General features: G+C 40.2%; 2 protein-coding genes across 2 annotated transcripts in view; both read left to right on the forward strand.

The window, feature by feature from the left end:
- LOC109469391 (dolichyl-diphosphooligosaccharide--protein glycosyltransferase subunit STT3A) overlaps positions 1-11,472 on the forward strand; it is a 16,621-nt gene extending 5,149 nt beyond the window's left edge. Inside the window, exons 6-18 of the mRNA XM_019767894.1 lie at positions 335-532; positions 1,827-1,937; positions 2,599-2,679; positions 3,264-3,420; positions 3,771-3,923; positions 4,356-4,438; positions 5,034-5,126; positions 5,923-5,991; positions 6,657-6,845; positions 8,310-8,426; positions 9,415-9,517; positions 9,901-10,089; positions 10,498-11,472. Of these exons, the coding sequence (XP_019623453.1) occupies positions 335-532; positions 1,827-1,937; positions 2,599-2,679; positions 3,264-3,420; positions 3,771-3,923; positions 4,356-4,438; positions 5,034-5,126; positions 5,923-5,991; positions 6,657-6,845; positions 8,310-8,426; positions 9,415-9,517; positions 9,901-10,089; positions 10,498-10,643 (1,689 nt within the window). The 3' untranslated portion in view covers positions 10,644-11,472. The remainder of the gene's footprint in view (positions 1-334; positions 533-1,826; positions 1,938-2,598; positions 2,680-3,263; positions 3,421-3,770; positions 3,924-4,355; positions 4,439-5,033; positions 5,127-5,922; positions 5,992-6,656; positions 6,846-8,309; positions 8,427-9,414; positions 9,518-9,900; positions 10,090-10,497) is intronic.
- Positions 11,473-13,587: 2,115 nt separating this feature from the next.
- Positions 13,588-15,694, forward strand: LOC109469405 (zinc finger protein 624-like). The gene has a single exon (XM_019767911.1). It carries the CDS (start codon positions 13,744-13,746, stop codon positions 15,436-15,438), a length of 1,695 nt encoding a protein of 564 aa, XP_019623470.1. The 5' UTR covers positions 13,588-13,743; the 3' UTR covers positions 15,439-15,694.
- Positions 15,695-15,700: the final 6 nt, after the last annotated feature.

Here is a 15,700-nt window from a genome sequence, read left to right on the forward strand (position 1 = left end):
CCTAAGGGGTGTAGTGTGCCATCTCTGATTTTTAGGTTACATGCTCTGTCCATGATGTTTCTGTGTGTGTGTGTGTGTGTGTGTGTGTGTGTGTGTGTGCGTTTTCTAGGGACAGTTCTGGTCTAGTGGCAAAGGGGTTGAAGTCTGCCATCTCTGATTACCATGTTACTTCCTCTGTACTTGGTGTTTGTTTGTGTGTTTGTATGTGTTTCCGGAGGAGTGAGTTCTAATCTAGTGGTGACTGATTTAAAGGTGTAAAGTCTGCCATCTCTGATTACCATGTTTTGTGATCTGTCTTTAATGTTTGTGTGTTTGTTTGCTTGTGTTTACTCAGGACGTGAGTTCTGGCCTGGTGGCGGCCGCCATGATCGCGGCGGTTCCCGGCTACATCTCCCGTTCCGTGGCGGGGTCGTACGATAACGAGGGCATCGCCATCTTCTGCATGCTGCTGACCTACCTGCTCTGGATCAAGGCGGTCAAAACCGGTTCTCTGTTCTGGGGAGCCATGTGTGCTCTGGCCTACTTCTACATGGTGAGTTCATGGTCCATTCTCAGAACTACCAATATATAGGAGCTCAGGATTCTTTATGACTATGAAAGTCAGTCCAATATAAGCTCAGGATTCTTTATCACTTTGACAGTCAGTCCAATAGGAGCTTGGACCATGAAAGTCAGTCCAATAGGAGTTCAGGATTCTTTATCACTATTAGAGTCAGTCCAATAGGAGCTCAGGATTCTTTGAGTATGAAAAATCAGTCCAATAGGAGCTCAGGATTCTTTATCACTATGAAAGTTAGTCCAATAGGAGCTCAGAATTCTTTATCACTTGTCTATGAATGTCAGTCCAATAGGAGCTCAGGATTCTTTATCACTATGAAAGTTAGTCCAATAGGAGCTCAGGATTCTTTATCACTATGAATGTTAGTCCAATAGGAGCTCAGAATTCTTTATCACTTGTCTATGAATGTCAGTCCAATAGGAGCTCATGATTCTTTATCACTATGAAAGTTAGTCCAATAGGAGCTCAGGATTCTTTATCACTATGAAGGTTAGTCCAATAGGAGCTCAGGATTCTTTATCACTTTGAAAGTCAGTCCAATAGGAGCTCAGGATTCTTTATCACTTGGAAAGTCAGTCCAATAGGAACTCAGGATTCTTTATGACTATGAAAATCAGTCCAATAGGAGCTCAGGATTCTTTATGGCTGTGATCACTTTTTCACCATCAAGCTTCTGTTACTTGACTTGTGGAATGGCCTCTAGTAGAAGCTTGTAATGTATTTAATTGGTGTGGCCATATATATGATACTAGGCATAGACTGAGATGTGCACTTGAGATTCACCTATCTGATTCTGCGCTAGCATATCTATGCCAAAGTCAAGTGCAAGGGGACACAATGTCGGGTAGAGAGATTGTCATTTCTCTGGGATCCTGTACAGTTTGATCCTTGCTACAATTGTTGATCACCTTACTGTATCCTGCCACTTGATTGGTCAAATAAGCGCTGGCTTAGCTGTCATCTGATTATATCCATCTATCTGATTGGTCGAAAACTGCATCTTGTTGGTCAGTTGTTTGTGTCAAACCATTTGATTGGTCCATTGGTCTTACTTATTATCACCTGATTGTATCCAGCCATTTGATTGGCCAAGAGCTCTGGTTTTCCTACTTGTATCAAGTGATTTTATTGGACAAAGGCTGTTTGGAAGCTACCATAGCCCTCCCTTGAGCATGGGCATAAGGACTGAACCAGGTAATGTAAAGAAAGGTATATGCCTGTTGTTTGTAAACATGTAGATGTGTAAACAGATGTTTGTGTTTATCAGGTGTCGTCGTGGGGAGGTTACGTGTTCCTGATTAACCTGATCCCGCTCCACGTGCTGGCACTCATGGCTACCGGACGCTTCAGCCATCGCATCTACGTCGCTTACTCAGCGGTATGGAAACAAACAGAACTTACTATACTTTTCAGTTAACAACATAGATTTTCAATATTTTCTCTTACCTGTGGTATTTACACACTTGTTTCAAATCTGTTGCAATAAACTTCAATTCTGGATTGAAAAAAATAGAAAAGATTTTGCAAGATATGAGAAAAACATTGAAGTCTACTAAGCAAACTGAATTTACCAAGTTCTACTCCTTTGTGGGGTTGTGTGGCGCAACGGCAGCATGCGTGACTCGGAACCAAGAGGTCCCGGGTTCGAGTCCTGACATGCCACCGATCTTGTGCTCTTGGAACAGGCACTTTACACGACTTTCCCCACAAGACAGAAGCGTAAATGAGTATTGTCTGTCCTGTATTAATTTTTTGTTTCTATGTGCAGGACACAACACCAGCAACAACTGCCTCTGTTCCGCGTGTATTGCATTGTTGCAATTTCAATAAAATCAAATCAGTTCTACTCCGCTGATCTAAAGTGACGTCTTGAGTTCTTCAATTGTCTGTTTGACTTTGTTTTAAGCTTTATTTATTCTTGTAGGCTACTTTCCATGATATAGCTCATGTATATCTTTGACTAAGCTTGATTGATTTCACTATTGCAGACATATACATATATTGTATGTAATAAAAGTTGTTTTGTGTTTCTATTTCAGGTGTACAGTTTGGGCACCCTGCTGTCCATGCAGATCTCCTTTGTGGGATTCCAGCCTGTCCAGTCTTCAGAACACATGGCTGTGAGTAGACTCTACACTAGAAAGAAACAAAGGTCTCCCGTGCTCTTATGCAGAGCGTAGGGTGGTGCCCATATCCATTTCTGTAGCCCTTGGGCGACACACAGTTGTGCAAGCACTACAGCAGGGGGCTAGTCCTCTCTACATGAAAAGAAACGGTTATCAGATTCTGTTAAAAGACTAGAGTAATTTTATACGGTATCCAACATTGTAGAATTTTATCCAACAGGCCGTACATATTTTTAACTGACTTCTTCCAGTCCTTAAAACCCACTCCAGGTTTAATTTTGTTTGCAAAAAAAGTTTCCTGGCAATTTTTTCAGACTTGTGGGCTAACTCTCAAAGCATGCTATTTTGTTCGAGGTAGGCTGTATAAAAACTTAAATTCTCCACATCAAGATGTTGAAATAGATGCCTTTTGAAAGTTAAGCCTTTAAAGGTAATAAGAATTGCAAATTCTAAAACTAGTGTTAGAAACTAGTGTTAGAATGGTGTGTGTTTGTTTGTTACTCCAGCACTGGGAGTGTTTGGACTTTGTGATTAGACTGACGATAATTGTTCATTTGCTTGTTTGTTTGTGTCTCCAGGCCCTGGGTGTGTTTGGTCTGTGCCAGATCCATGCCTTTATTGACTACCTGCGCTCCAAGCTGTCCAAAGAGTACTTTGAGATCCTGTTCCGGACCATGGCTCTGTTTGTAGGCACTGCTGTCACCGGTGTCGGGGCTGTCCTCATGGCTTCTGGCAGTATCCTTCAAGTAGTGGTAGTGTTATGATATGAAAAATGACGTGATTATGATACGAGAAAGTCAACATAAAACAATGCAAAGCAAATGCATAATGTTTACCTTCGCATGTGCTCTGCTCTGTTAATTCTTACTCAAACACATACATATATATATGATGACAGGAGTCTAAATCCCTCCTGCTATAAAATTGCAACATGATGTAACCCAACACTAGTTACCATGGTAACAGACACAACATTGGTTCAGGTCATTGAGGTCACTGTTTGGAGAAGGAGAGGAAGAGCAAAAACACTAAATTATGTTTTTCTTCGGTAAACATAAAATTAAAAAGCCTTGACCGGTGAACAGAAATCGCTCCATGGACCGGCCGTTTCTACTCCCTGTTGGACCCGTCCTATGCGAAGAACAACATCCCCATCATCGCGTCTGTGTCTGAACATCAGCCCACTACATGGTCGTCTTTCTACTTCGACCTGCAGATGCTGGTCTTCATGTTCCCTGGTAAGACTAATTGTTCCCTGCTAAGAGGTCTTCTTAAAGATCTGTTATTCTTGAAGTGTTCAACTGTCTTCTTGTTTATCAGTAAAAAACTTAAAGATCAAGTCTTATGTCTTACAGTGTTTTGATGTTCACTGGTAAGGGGTGTCATAAAGACAGAGTATTAAGTCTGGAAGTGTCTTAATGTTAACTTCTTTGGAGCTTTTTAGAGATTGATTCATAAGTTTTAAAGTTGTCGTCATTCTCAGGTTGTATGTAGTTTTCATAGTAACAAACTTTAAAATACTGACCACCACTTATTTTGCTTGAAGTAATATTTTGGGTTGATGTCTGTGTGTGTTTCCACATTGCAGTTTCTGTATATTCTGCCAGAGGTGGTGAAGTCTTGTTGTAAGTTGACTCAGTTATATTTGATGTTCATCCTGTACTTTTCAGTTGGTCTGTACTACTGCTTCTGCAGACTGACTGATGCCAACATCTTCATTGTCATCTACGGCATCACCAGCATCTACTTTGCAGTAAGTCTCAGACAATGTAAAGAATTAGCAGTTGTGATTGGATGTTAACCCTTTGCCCCCCTTGGTAGCCAAAGGACAGACTGATTTGTAGGCATTTCCCTTCCATCTTCTATGAAACCTAGATATGCAGTCGTAGTGCTGTCTACCAGTTCGCTAGACTGATTCCAGACTTGTAAAAATGTTTAGGTTCAAGTAAAAATTCCTAAAAGTCAAGAACTGATTCCGGAATTAGCACCAAAAAAAACATGTCACATACCCCTTTTCTTTCCAAACCACCTAAAACCTTCCATAGATTGCAAAATCTGTGCTGCAAAATAAAGAAAACATTACCATCAGGCATCGTCAAGTACCGGCATCCATGTTATGTGACCACAGTTTTGCCCAGACAACATTGCAAGATTGCCAACATGCAATCTTATGCCAATCTGTATATGCCATGGGTTTAGGTCAGGACTTATGAGTCCGGAACTGAACCTAAATTTCTGGACTTGAACTCGGACATGAACCTAAATGTGGGTATAGCTACACAGCACTATGCAGACGGTATACATATATTTCCAACCCTGTATTGACAGAGTTGTTTTTCCCTCCCTAGGGTGTGATGGTACGTCTGATGTTGGTGTTAGCTCCTGTTATGTGTATCCTGTCTGGCATTGGTGTGTCTGGCATCCTCAGCACATACATGAAGGTAGGGTTGGGTTTTCCTTTTTAATGTCAGTGTTCGAAATACCTGTCTGCAATCTGCAGATAGATTTTCAAGATTACAGAAGAAAAATTTATACAATCTGCAATTTTGCAGAAGGAAAAATAGACTCCAGATTCAATAGTTTTCAATTTAGCAAACTAGAACTCTCTGGCCCCAAGGACAGACAACACTTGAGCTCCTGTTCTGAAACAACAGGAGCTTCTTCACTAATTTGCATCCTTGTCTTGACTTGTCTATCTTTTGTTTCCTTTTTGACTTCCAAAAATTTGTCTTCACTAATTTGCATATCATTCAATAGTTTTTGCTTATAAACCTGCAGTTCTCCTTCAGTCTCTTAGTGTCACTGATGAGAAACGTAATAGTCTGACCGTTTTAGGTAGCACCAAAATTATATACAGCTACTTGAGTAACTGTTTTTTTGTGTCTTTTATGAGTATGTTTTAGTATGTTTTTGCAGAAAGTATTTCCAAATTGCAGAACAAAATTTTGACTCTTCTGCAATATTGCAGAGCACTGAAAAAAAGTATTTCGACCACTGAATGTTCTTATAGAAACATTTCTTGCCATGAAAGTTGTACATCCAAGTCCTCAAGTTTTGTGTGTTGATTGTGTTTAGACCTTACGGAACTTACGAAAAGTTAATGTTGAAAAATCCATTTGCAATGTAAAAGTTATGTTTGCATCTTCTTATCAACAATTTTCATAACTTTGTTTGCTTGCTCAGATTTATGTAGTCATTTGTGGTGAGTCACACAATTTTTATGTAATTTTCTTGTAGAACCTGGACATCTCCAAGGTCCAGAAGAAGACCAAGAAAACTGACACCAACTACCCTATCAAGAATGAGGTTACTGCACATATAGTCAAGCACTTCTGTTCCTTTTCTACACACACAAGTTCCTACTGTGGCACAGGTCATAAAAGAAATTATGTTAGATTAAAAAATGAAAACTATCTAGAAGTTCAAAAGCTGGAAGCTACAATTATCATAACACTAAGTCTTATCCTTAAACATACAATAGCCATTTCTTGTCACTAAATACACTAAATTAATATATAATATGCTCGTTTGTTTTCAGCCTTTTGTTGCAATTTTTAAACACACTCGTAAGGTGTCATATTTTGAGGCCTGCACTTTCTGAATGACTCTTATTTGCAAAATTTAAATAGGGTTGATTCAACATACTTTGAGCAGAAATGATCAGAAAATTGACTTTTTGTATCGTCCTATAACACCTCTCAGTGGCAGATGTTGTCACATTGGCGCACCAAATCCATAGTGTGTTTTTGGCACCCAGTTAGATAGATTAGCTTAAGAGGCTCTGTGGGTGTCACTCCACTGTATAGGTGGGGAAGTCGTGTAAAGTGCCTTTCCCAAGGGCACAACTTCGGGCCACAGCGACTATCAAACCCGGGACCTCTGGGTTCCGAGTCCAACGCTCTAACCGTTGCGCCACCGACGCCACTGTTACATAAAGCAGCTTTGATATCGTTCTTCTCCCCCGCCTCCAGGTTGCGAGTGTGGTGATCATGATGATGTCCCTGTTCCTGATCACGTACACATTCCACTGTACCTGGGTCACGTCCGAGGCCTACTCCAGCCCCTCCATCGTTCTCTCCGCCCGCGGCGGTGACGGCAGCAGGATCATCTTCGACGACTTCAGGGAGGCCTACTATTGGCTCAGGCACAACACTCCGGAGGTGGGTCACCAGGGGTCAATCAGGATCTTTAGTCTTAATCTTTGTCTTTCAAGGGAAGAAAAAGTCGAGATTCTAAAGCCTATGTACTATTGGCTCAGGCACAACACTCCGGAGGTGGGTCACCAGGGGTCAATCAGGATCTTTAGTCTTAATCTTTGTCTTTCAAGGGAAGAAAAAGTCGAGATTCTAAAGCCTATGTACTATTGGCTCAGGCACAACACTCCGGAGGTGGGTGGGGACAATCATGGCAGGGCTCTAGCCAGCACCCGTTTTTCTTTCAATTGCAGGAACTTTGCGACGTGTGACAGAATTTTTTTTTTTTTAACCAATCTGTCAACCTTGATGGACAAATCTTGTGTAAAAATTTATAACATCCAAAGGACCACTACCAACCACTCTCAACCCCATGATTTGCCTCTCAAAATGTGGGAAATTGCATTTTTAAAGGCTTGAAAATCCGAAATATGCGCCCAGACCCCATAGATTATGAGCACACACCCCGGGTCCAATCATGAACCTGAGCTGACGGAAAAAACTGACTAGAGTCCTGATTCATGAGCGTTAGTCTTAATCTTTGGGTTTCAAGGGAAGAAAAATCTAGATTCTAAAGCCTACTTCATACAATTGGCTCAGGCACAACAATCCAAAGGTGTGCATGTTCCTAATGGTTTATTTATTTATTTTTTATTATTGTTTCTTTATTTCAAAGGAAGCAAAAGTAAGAATTCAAAAGCCTATGAATTACTAAAGTACACTGTGCTGGGTATATTCTCAAGTCCTCACTCATATAATTACATTAGCTCGCCATAGTTAGTGTCTCTCCGAGCCTTTGAAGAATCAGTTTTTAATTTGGTTTTGTTTTACCTCGATGAAGGTTAGACATCCAGGTAATACGATATGCCAAAAAACAGTTACTCAAGCAACTGGATATGATTTTGAAAACGTCAGACGTTTCAGCTAGTTGGCACTTGGGATTTGGCACTCCCAGCCCCGAGGACAGACAACACTTAAGCTCCTGTCCTGTATAACAGGAGCTTTCAGACTAATTTGCATCATCTTGTCTTGACTTGTCTGACTTTTGTTCCTTTTTCGACTTCCAAAAATTTGTCTTCACTTTATTTGCATATCAATCAACAGGTTGTGTATATAAACCTGCTTTCCCCTCTGGTCTCTCAGTCACTGACGAAAGCTAGTGGATACTAGCTGAAACGTCTGACGTTTTCAAAATCATATCCAGTTGCTTGAGTAACTGTTTTTTGGCATATTTGGTTTTGTTTTGTTTTGGCCCAGATGAAGAAAAGGCATCAGGGATATTGTCATTGTTGCAAACTTATACAGAATTGAATCAAGAAAAAATTATCTCTACTGTTCTTCGCCTAAGACTAGTATTGTAAGTAGAGCATTTTTTTTTTTCATTTTGTTCCTGGAGTTACTAGATTTAACCTATGACCTGTTGTGTCCCAGGATGCCAAGGTGATGTCGTGGTGGGATTATGGGTATCAGATAACAGCCATGGCCAACAGGACTATACTGGTGGACAACAACACCTGGAACAACACTCACATATCCAGGGTCGGACAGGTAAAACTTTATCAGTGTTTCTTTTAACAGCTAATAAAGATTTTTAGCTAATTACATGTAGACACTATAGAAAGCATCTGTTACACACATTACAGATATATATTCTCAGAAATGCTCAACAGCCAGCTTTTAAAAAGTTTTACACATTTCAATATTATCAGTTGTTTTATTACTTCATCTCAAGTGAGGTGTTGTTTTTGGCTTGTCATTTGTGTGTTTCTGCAATTTGGAATATACAAAAGTCTGCCATTTCTGACTGCCTTGTTGTCAGTTGGGGGCTAGAAAACAAAAAAAATTTAGTCCTCATCATAGAGCTGTGTACCGGTACGCAGTACCGATACTGTACCGGAAAAATTGATTAGGTACAGGTCCAAAATACCTAATCCCTCAGTACCGGTACTGTACCTAAACAATTTCACACCAATTTTATGCCTATTTGTGACCTCAAATGTTTAAATAGCTGGTTAACAATGGGTGCCTGTGTAAGGACAGTGTGTTCATGAAAACAAAAACATCTTAGTTTTGCCTATATTTTATCTGAGCATTCGCCATAAACAAAGAATAAACCTTAACTATCAAGTTTATTTATGTTTTTTTGTTATTGAAGGAGTTCAGAAGAGCATATAAATTGGTCGAATTGTTCAGGTACAGGTTCAGGTCCGGACCTGTACCTAAACCTGTGTACCTGTACCTGTACCTGTACCTAAAATTTGTTTAGGTACACAGCTCTACCTCATCAGTAGTTAAGGAAAAGATATCTCCTTTCAGAACTACATGTACGTTACACTTTAAGATTTAATTTTGAGTAAGAGCTGAATGTTTACAGACGTTCTCTATTGTAAGTTCATGCCAGAGGGCTAATTGCAAACTGACATTAAAAAGGACAATGAGTATAGAATGTATTGAGGAATAGTCTAAAACCAGATGCTAACATGAAGTTCTAAGTTCTACATTTACTTGACACATTTTGCATTTTTTCCTATGTTAGGCCATGGCATCGAGTGAGGAACATGCCTACGAGATCATGCGAGAACTGGATGTAAATTACGTCCTGGTCATCTTTGGTGGTCTCACAGGCTACTCTTCTGATGGTAGGTGTATTGAAAAGATCTTAAGATAGTTTTTGAAAAAAACTGCACCTCTCATATAATTGAGCAATGTACTGTGACTACTGTTTGTTCCAAACTTTAACATGTAATTACAGCTATAATATCCAAACCATCTTTAGGTAAAGAGAGAAACATATAGAGCAGTGACTGTGCTAACCCTTTTAATATACAGCTAGAATTTAGTACAAAATGTAGAATTAACAAGAACACTAGTTAGTAACAAGCCTATACATTGGTAAGAACTTTTACTGTTCTTCCCACAGACATTGATACGTTCTTGTGGATGCCATTTACAAAGTGATATGATTAAGGGGTTGAAGTCTGCCATCTCTGATTGCCTTGTTTTTGTGATATGATTTTTATAGACATAAACAAGTTCCTGTGGATGGTTCGTATTGGAGGCAGTACGGAGAAGGGTGAGCACATCAAGGAACACGACTACTACACGCCGTCAGGAGAGTTCCGTGTAGACCGCGAGGGCTCCCCCACCCTGCTCAACTGTCTCATGTACAAGATGTGCTACTATCGCTTCGGCTCTGTCTACACCGAAGGAGGTCAGTTACTCAGGGCTCTTATTATGTTTACCGAAGGAAAAAATATTGTTTTTGTTCTGTTTCCTCTTCCGTTCCAAACACAACTGGTCAATGACCAGAAACAGACGTCTGTCACCATGGTAACTGGTGTTGGGTTACATCATGTTGCAATTTTATAGCAGGAGGGATTTAGACTCCTCTCACCATTTATATGGATGTGTTGGACAAACTTTGAGTAAGAATTGACAGAGCAGACCATATGCAAAGGTAAACAAATAAATGAATAGAAAAAGCAAAAAAATTGTAAATACATGTATTCTGTTGCTAACATCATTCTAACATGCTGTCTCAACAAGCCGTAGATTTTATAACCATTTTTGAAAACATTTTGTAAAAATTTTATGTTGCTACCTCTCCCAAATTTTCCAGGCAAGCCCACTGGCTACGACCGTGTCCGCAACGCTGAGATCGGCAACAAAGACTTCGAGCTGGATGTCTTAGAAGAAGCGTACACAACCGAACACTGGCTGGTCCGCATCTACAAAGTCAAAGACTTAGAAAACAGGGGAATCTAGTCTCTTAACACACTTTATATACAGAGTACTGTATTACCAAGATTTTGCATATGAAAGTATCAAGACACGATAGATATGAAAATACCTAGACAGATTTTGATACATCCGCCAATATGATAAGCAATATCATCAGAATAATACTTTTAACATCAGAAACAGTCGTGGTAAAACTGCCATACCACTGTAAGAATGGTCAAAGCTTCAACCCAAATACCAGCTTGGATAAGAAGTATGAATCTGTAATGTAAAGACTCAATGAAGGTTAGAAATCCATGTAGAGCATAATGATAATTATGTAATTTACAAAATACTAGTAACCAAGCAACTGGAAAAATTTGGAAGTGTCAGACATTTCAGATAGTATCAACAACTTTTCATTAGTTTTTAGTGACTGAGAAATATGTTACAGTGACTGATGAAAAATAGCAGAAGCTATAAGAAATGTCTGACTGTTCAGGGAATTTTTCCAATTGCTTGATGTAAAGACTTCATTTTCTGTAACATCACACTGTAGCTTGGATCGAAACATCACATTAACACAAGAAAATGTAACTGGTAGAGCTCTTTTTAGATGTATAATTTTTTGTACTTCAGTCTATATGTGACAAAATATTTGTCACATTGTACTTCTCTAAGAGTCTAAAATAGGTTTCACTTTGTGTCTTCTCTGTGCGGCTTAAGATGTCAGAACTATCTAAGTAAAGGACCGGTCTACAGTGTTCTACTTTGTACTTCACATTCCTGTTACAACAAGGTATAAAAGCCACTGACTACTACTTCTGATGACTGCTTGTTTTAATGAGAACATATTAAATCTGATTCCAGTCGATCTCCAATATGTGTTGTCTTTTTGAAAAGATTTGTGTTCATTTTCTGAGTGTGTGTCTGTGTGTGAGTGTATGTGTGTGTTTGAGTGCGTGTATCACAGTGTATGTGTGTGTGTGTGTAACTGTGTGTGTTTGAGTGTGTGTGTCTCTGTGTTTGAGTGTGTGTGTCACAGTGTGTGTGTTTGAGTGTGTGTGAGAGTTTTTCCAAGCACACTTGGTCACCCCTACTCTAAATAAGTGTGTTGGGTTCTTTCTAAGGCAGCATCTAAACACAAGACCAAAAGATGATCTAAATTGATAGGTTATTTCAAAGTAAAACTGTAGCCTATTAAACTTATATATGATTATTAGTGACAAGCATCTGTGGAAAGCAATTTTTATAATATGCTGCACTCCCATGAAATCCAAAATGGACCAGTCCTATTCACCGAAATTTTAAACTCTGCTCTCTCCTTCAAACAAAGAGTTTGCGTCATCGTAAGAATGAATGGTTAATGCATTTTTCATTCAAGCTTGCCAGTACCATTGGCGTTTAATTTGAATTTTTTTTCTGGCAAAAATCGGCCCCCATAATCTTGCACAGATGGACTGATCCGCCGGCCCCCAAAACCCCAGTGCGAGATCTAATTACTAGCTGGATGAGACAGAAGCTCGACCGGCACGAAAGGTAAGAAATACTGACTAAATATTTGCATCCCAAGCTCGGCGCTTGTTTTAGAATTTGTCTAGCGAATTCTGTATTTGGTTTTCACCTATTTTGTTGGTGAAGGGGATTGATAATGAGATTTACACAGTGGAAAACCGGAACAAAATTCTGGCTTGGGGAGGGGGGGCGGTATAATATTCCACGCAACATTTTCCAGGAGTTTAGCTCCTTCAATTGTTTAGCGTGCCATTTCTTCAGAATCCTCTGAATACAATTTATCACGATAAAGACTGAGTATTGAGCACAGATATCACATCAGATCAGCAATGTAATACTATTACTAATAGGGAAAATTCAAAAGATTGGATTTGAATAAAATATTCATTTGACAAATTGACATACATGTAGGCAATGAATTATTCAAGTAATTTTAACATAAGTCAGTCAAAATAGGATAAATAATATGAGTTGCTAAAACACTTTAGTACGTAACGTTACTGCATGATTTGATTGACCCGAATTTCAAATTTCAATGACTAAGTCAGTGACAATATACATAATAACTTTATTGCACAACAGTTGTACATGGTACAAAGTATGGCAAAAACATGTAGCTAGAGAATATATGTGGACATGTTCTCTACCTTGTGCAAAAATTGTGTATTTTCCATCATACAATACATGTATATATGGCTTACAGTTTTGTATATGCACAAAAATTATAACGAGTAAGAAAATTACATGTAGTAGACAACTACTAGTATAGTTTGCTAAGAAAGAACTCGTTCATTTGTAATTTATCATTACAAAGTGTCATCAAATTCCAATCTTATAATGTTACTGTCTTCTTTGCATAATGCAGGAGAAGAGGGGAGTTCCACTATTGATGGAGGAAGGTGTTTTCACCAGAGAAGGGGAGATCCACTAGTGATGTTGATAGGTGGAGATGCCCAATACCTGAGCCTCATCTTGTCAGCCGATCATATAACTATAAAAAAAAACAGGCTCACAAAGTCAAACGGAAGCCCTTCTTCCTTGATGTTGAACTTGCAATAATTTCATAGAAAGCACCGACAACATGGATATTAAATCAAATGGTACCGACTCACCGCAATCTGGAGATTCTACGTACGGCCACGTAAAAAGTTTGCCACAGAAAAGGAAACGGGGCAGACCCAGAAAATCGCATGTGCATGGGAAGTTGAACTTGCAATACTTTCCAGAAAGCACAGACAACATGCATGTGGATAACAAATCAAATAGTACCAGTTCACCGCAATCTGGAGATTCTACACATGGCCATGTGAAAAGTTCGCCACAGGAAAGGAATCGGGGCAGACCCAGAAAATCGCATGTGTGTGGGAAGTTGAACTTACAATACTCTCTAGACAGCTCGGACAACATGCATATGGATAACAAATCAAATAGTACTGACTCACCGCAATACGGAGATATTACACACGGACACATAAAAACTTCACCACAGGAAAGGAAACGGGGCAGACCCAGAAAATCGCATGTGCGTGGGAAGCTGAACTTGCAATTCTTTCCAAAATGCTCTGACCATTTGGATAACAAAAAATCTGGAGATACTACACATGGCCACGTAAAAAGTTCACCACAGAAAATGACACGGGGCAGACCCAGAAAAAAAGCGCACGTGTGTGGAAAGTGTGGTTATACCACACGCCTAAGTTACAGGTTCAGGCAGCATGTGAGTCTACATACAGGGGAGAGACCTTACAGGTGTGACCAGTGTGACTACGCGGCTATTCAGAAGGTCAACCTACTCAAACACATGGCGGGTCATGCCAGGAACAGCCGTGTGAAGTGTCAGCAGTGTGGGTACAGCACAAACCAGCAATCAGCTCTCTCAAGGCACTTGGCTGTCCATTTGGAACAGAAAGCCACAAATAGCAACAACGCTGTAACTTCAGACTCTAAAAAATCCAGATACAAAGCGAAACAGCAACTTTTCTGCGATCAAGACAAACCTGAGACAAATATCGAACCAGTTCCTTCAACACAGTACCAGAGTGCTCAAACAAATCATACGACAACGCACAACGAAAAGGAAGCCGAAAAAGTTTGCAATGCTACGCATATGCCATCTACAGTAGCTGAACGTGTTGATCCAAATGTCAGGAAGCGAACATTAGTGAATGGTGAAAGAGAACCCAAGACAAAGCAGGGCAAAGATCAAAAGAGGCGCAAAAAGAAGTTAAAGGACAACAACGAGACGAAACCATTTGTGTGTACGAAGTGCGGTTATGCCACTGCGCATAAGCGCGACTTCAAAAGACACATGCTGAAACATAGTAGCGAGAAGCCCTACAAGTGTGACCGCTGTGACTACTCTGCCATTCAAAAGAGTCATTTGCATGCTCACATGAAGGGCCACACGCGCAATGGTCTTCTGAAGTGTAAGTACTGTGGCTTCAGCTCAGATTATCAATCTGTGGTCACAAGGCATGAAGAAGTCCATCTACGCAAGGAAGCTGACAAGAGTGGCAATTCCACAACATCACAAGGAGAGAACCCACACGTTAACAGTGAAACTCCACCGTTACTGAACATCAAGGATAGATACAAACTGAGAGACAAAGTAGGTGTGGTGAAACCTGAAACAGCTCACACAGGAGAGAAACCATACAAACACAGAAGACGTGCTAGTAACGCAGAGGATGAAATGCGTCAAAGTATCGAAGCAAGCGCGTCAAATTCGTCAGCAACTTTCCTGTGTTGGAAGTGCCAAGAGATTCACACTGCAGAAAAACCCTGCAAGATACGAAGACCTGATCCAGAAGAGGAAGAAAGGCCTGTGAGTCGGAAAATCAAACGGAGTGCGTCAAACCTGTCCAAGCCTTTCCGTTGTGGACAGTGCGCGTACCTCACGAATGACGTCTGGAAGTTTGACCACCACCTGCTGGAACATTCGTGTCTGGACTTGTCCAAGAAGCGATATCTGTGTGGTCTGTGTTCATTTACGGCAGCAAAGAAGTCTTCCTGGGATAGGCACACACTCAAGCACTGCGACACAAAGCCATTTGCCTGCAACAAATGCAACTTCCGGACAAAGTATGAAGTCTACCTGTCGGCTCATGCCAAAAGGATGCACCCTTCGCAAAAACCCAAAACTTACAAACATGTTAAAAAACACGTGCCCAAATTTTCCCGTCCGAGGTATGACCCAAAGTCAAAGTACAAGGACATGTACACGGTAAAATACAATTACCCTGCTACTGCGTACAGCTGCAAAAAGTGCGAGTATGCGGCGGCTTTGAAGGTGTTAATTCTGCGTCATGTAAAAACCCACACATGAGGGAATTCTCAGAACTGTGACAACAGTTTATACTGTGAGTCAACCTGGAGACCAAAATAAACAGGTCTCCAAGGCTTTAACTTCAAGTCGAAGAATGATGAAGGTTACTAAGTTTTCCTCTCCAAAGTCTGACAAGAAATCACAGAATTGTGACGGCAACAACAGTTCCTACAGTCAAGCTGGGGACGAAAAACAGGTTTTCAAGTCGGAGAATGACACAGGTTACCAAGTTTTCCCATCCAAAGTCTGACCCAAAGCCATA

Source organism: Branchiostoma belcheri, unplaced genomic scaffold (genome assembly GCF_001625305.1).
Source record: "Branchiostoma belcheri isolate BF01 breed outbred unplaced genomic scaffold, Haploidv18h27 scaffold201, whole genome shotgun sequence".
Taxonomy (NCBI): Eukaryota; Metazoa; Chordata; class Leptocardii; order Amphioxiformes; family Branchiostomatidae; genus Branchiostoma; species Branchiostoma belcheri.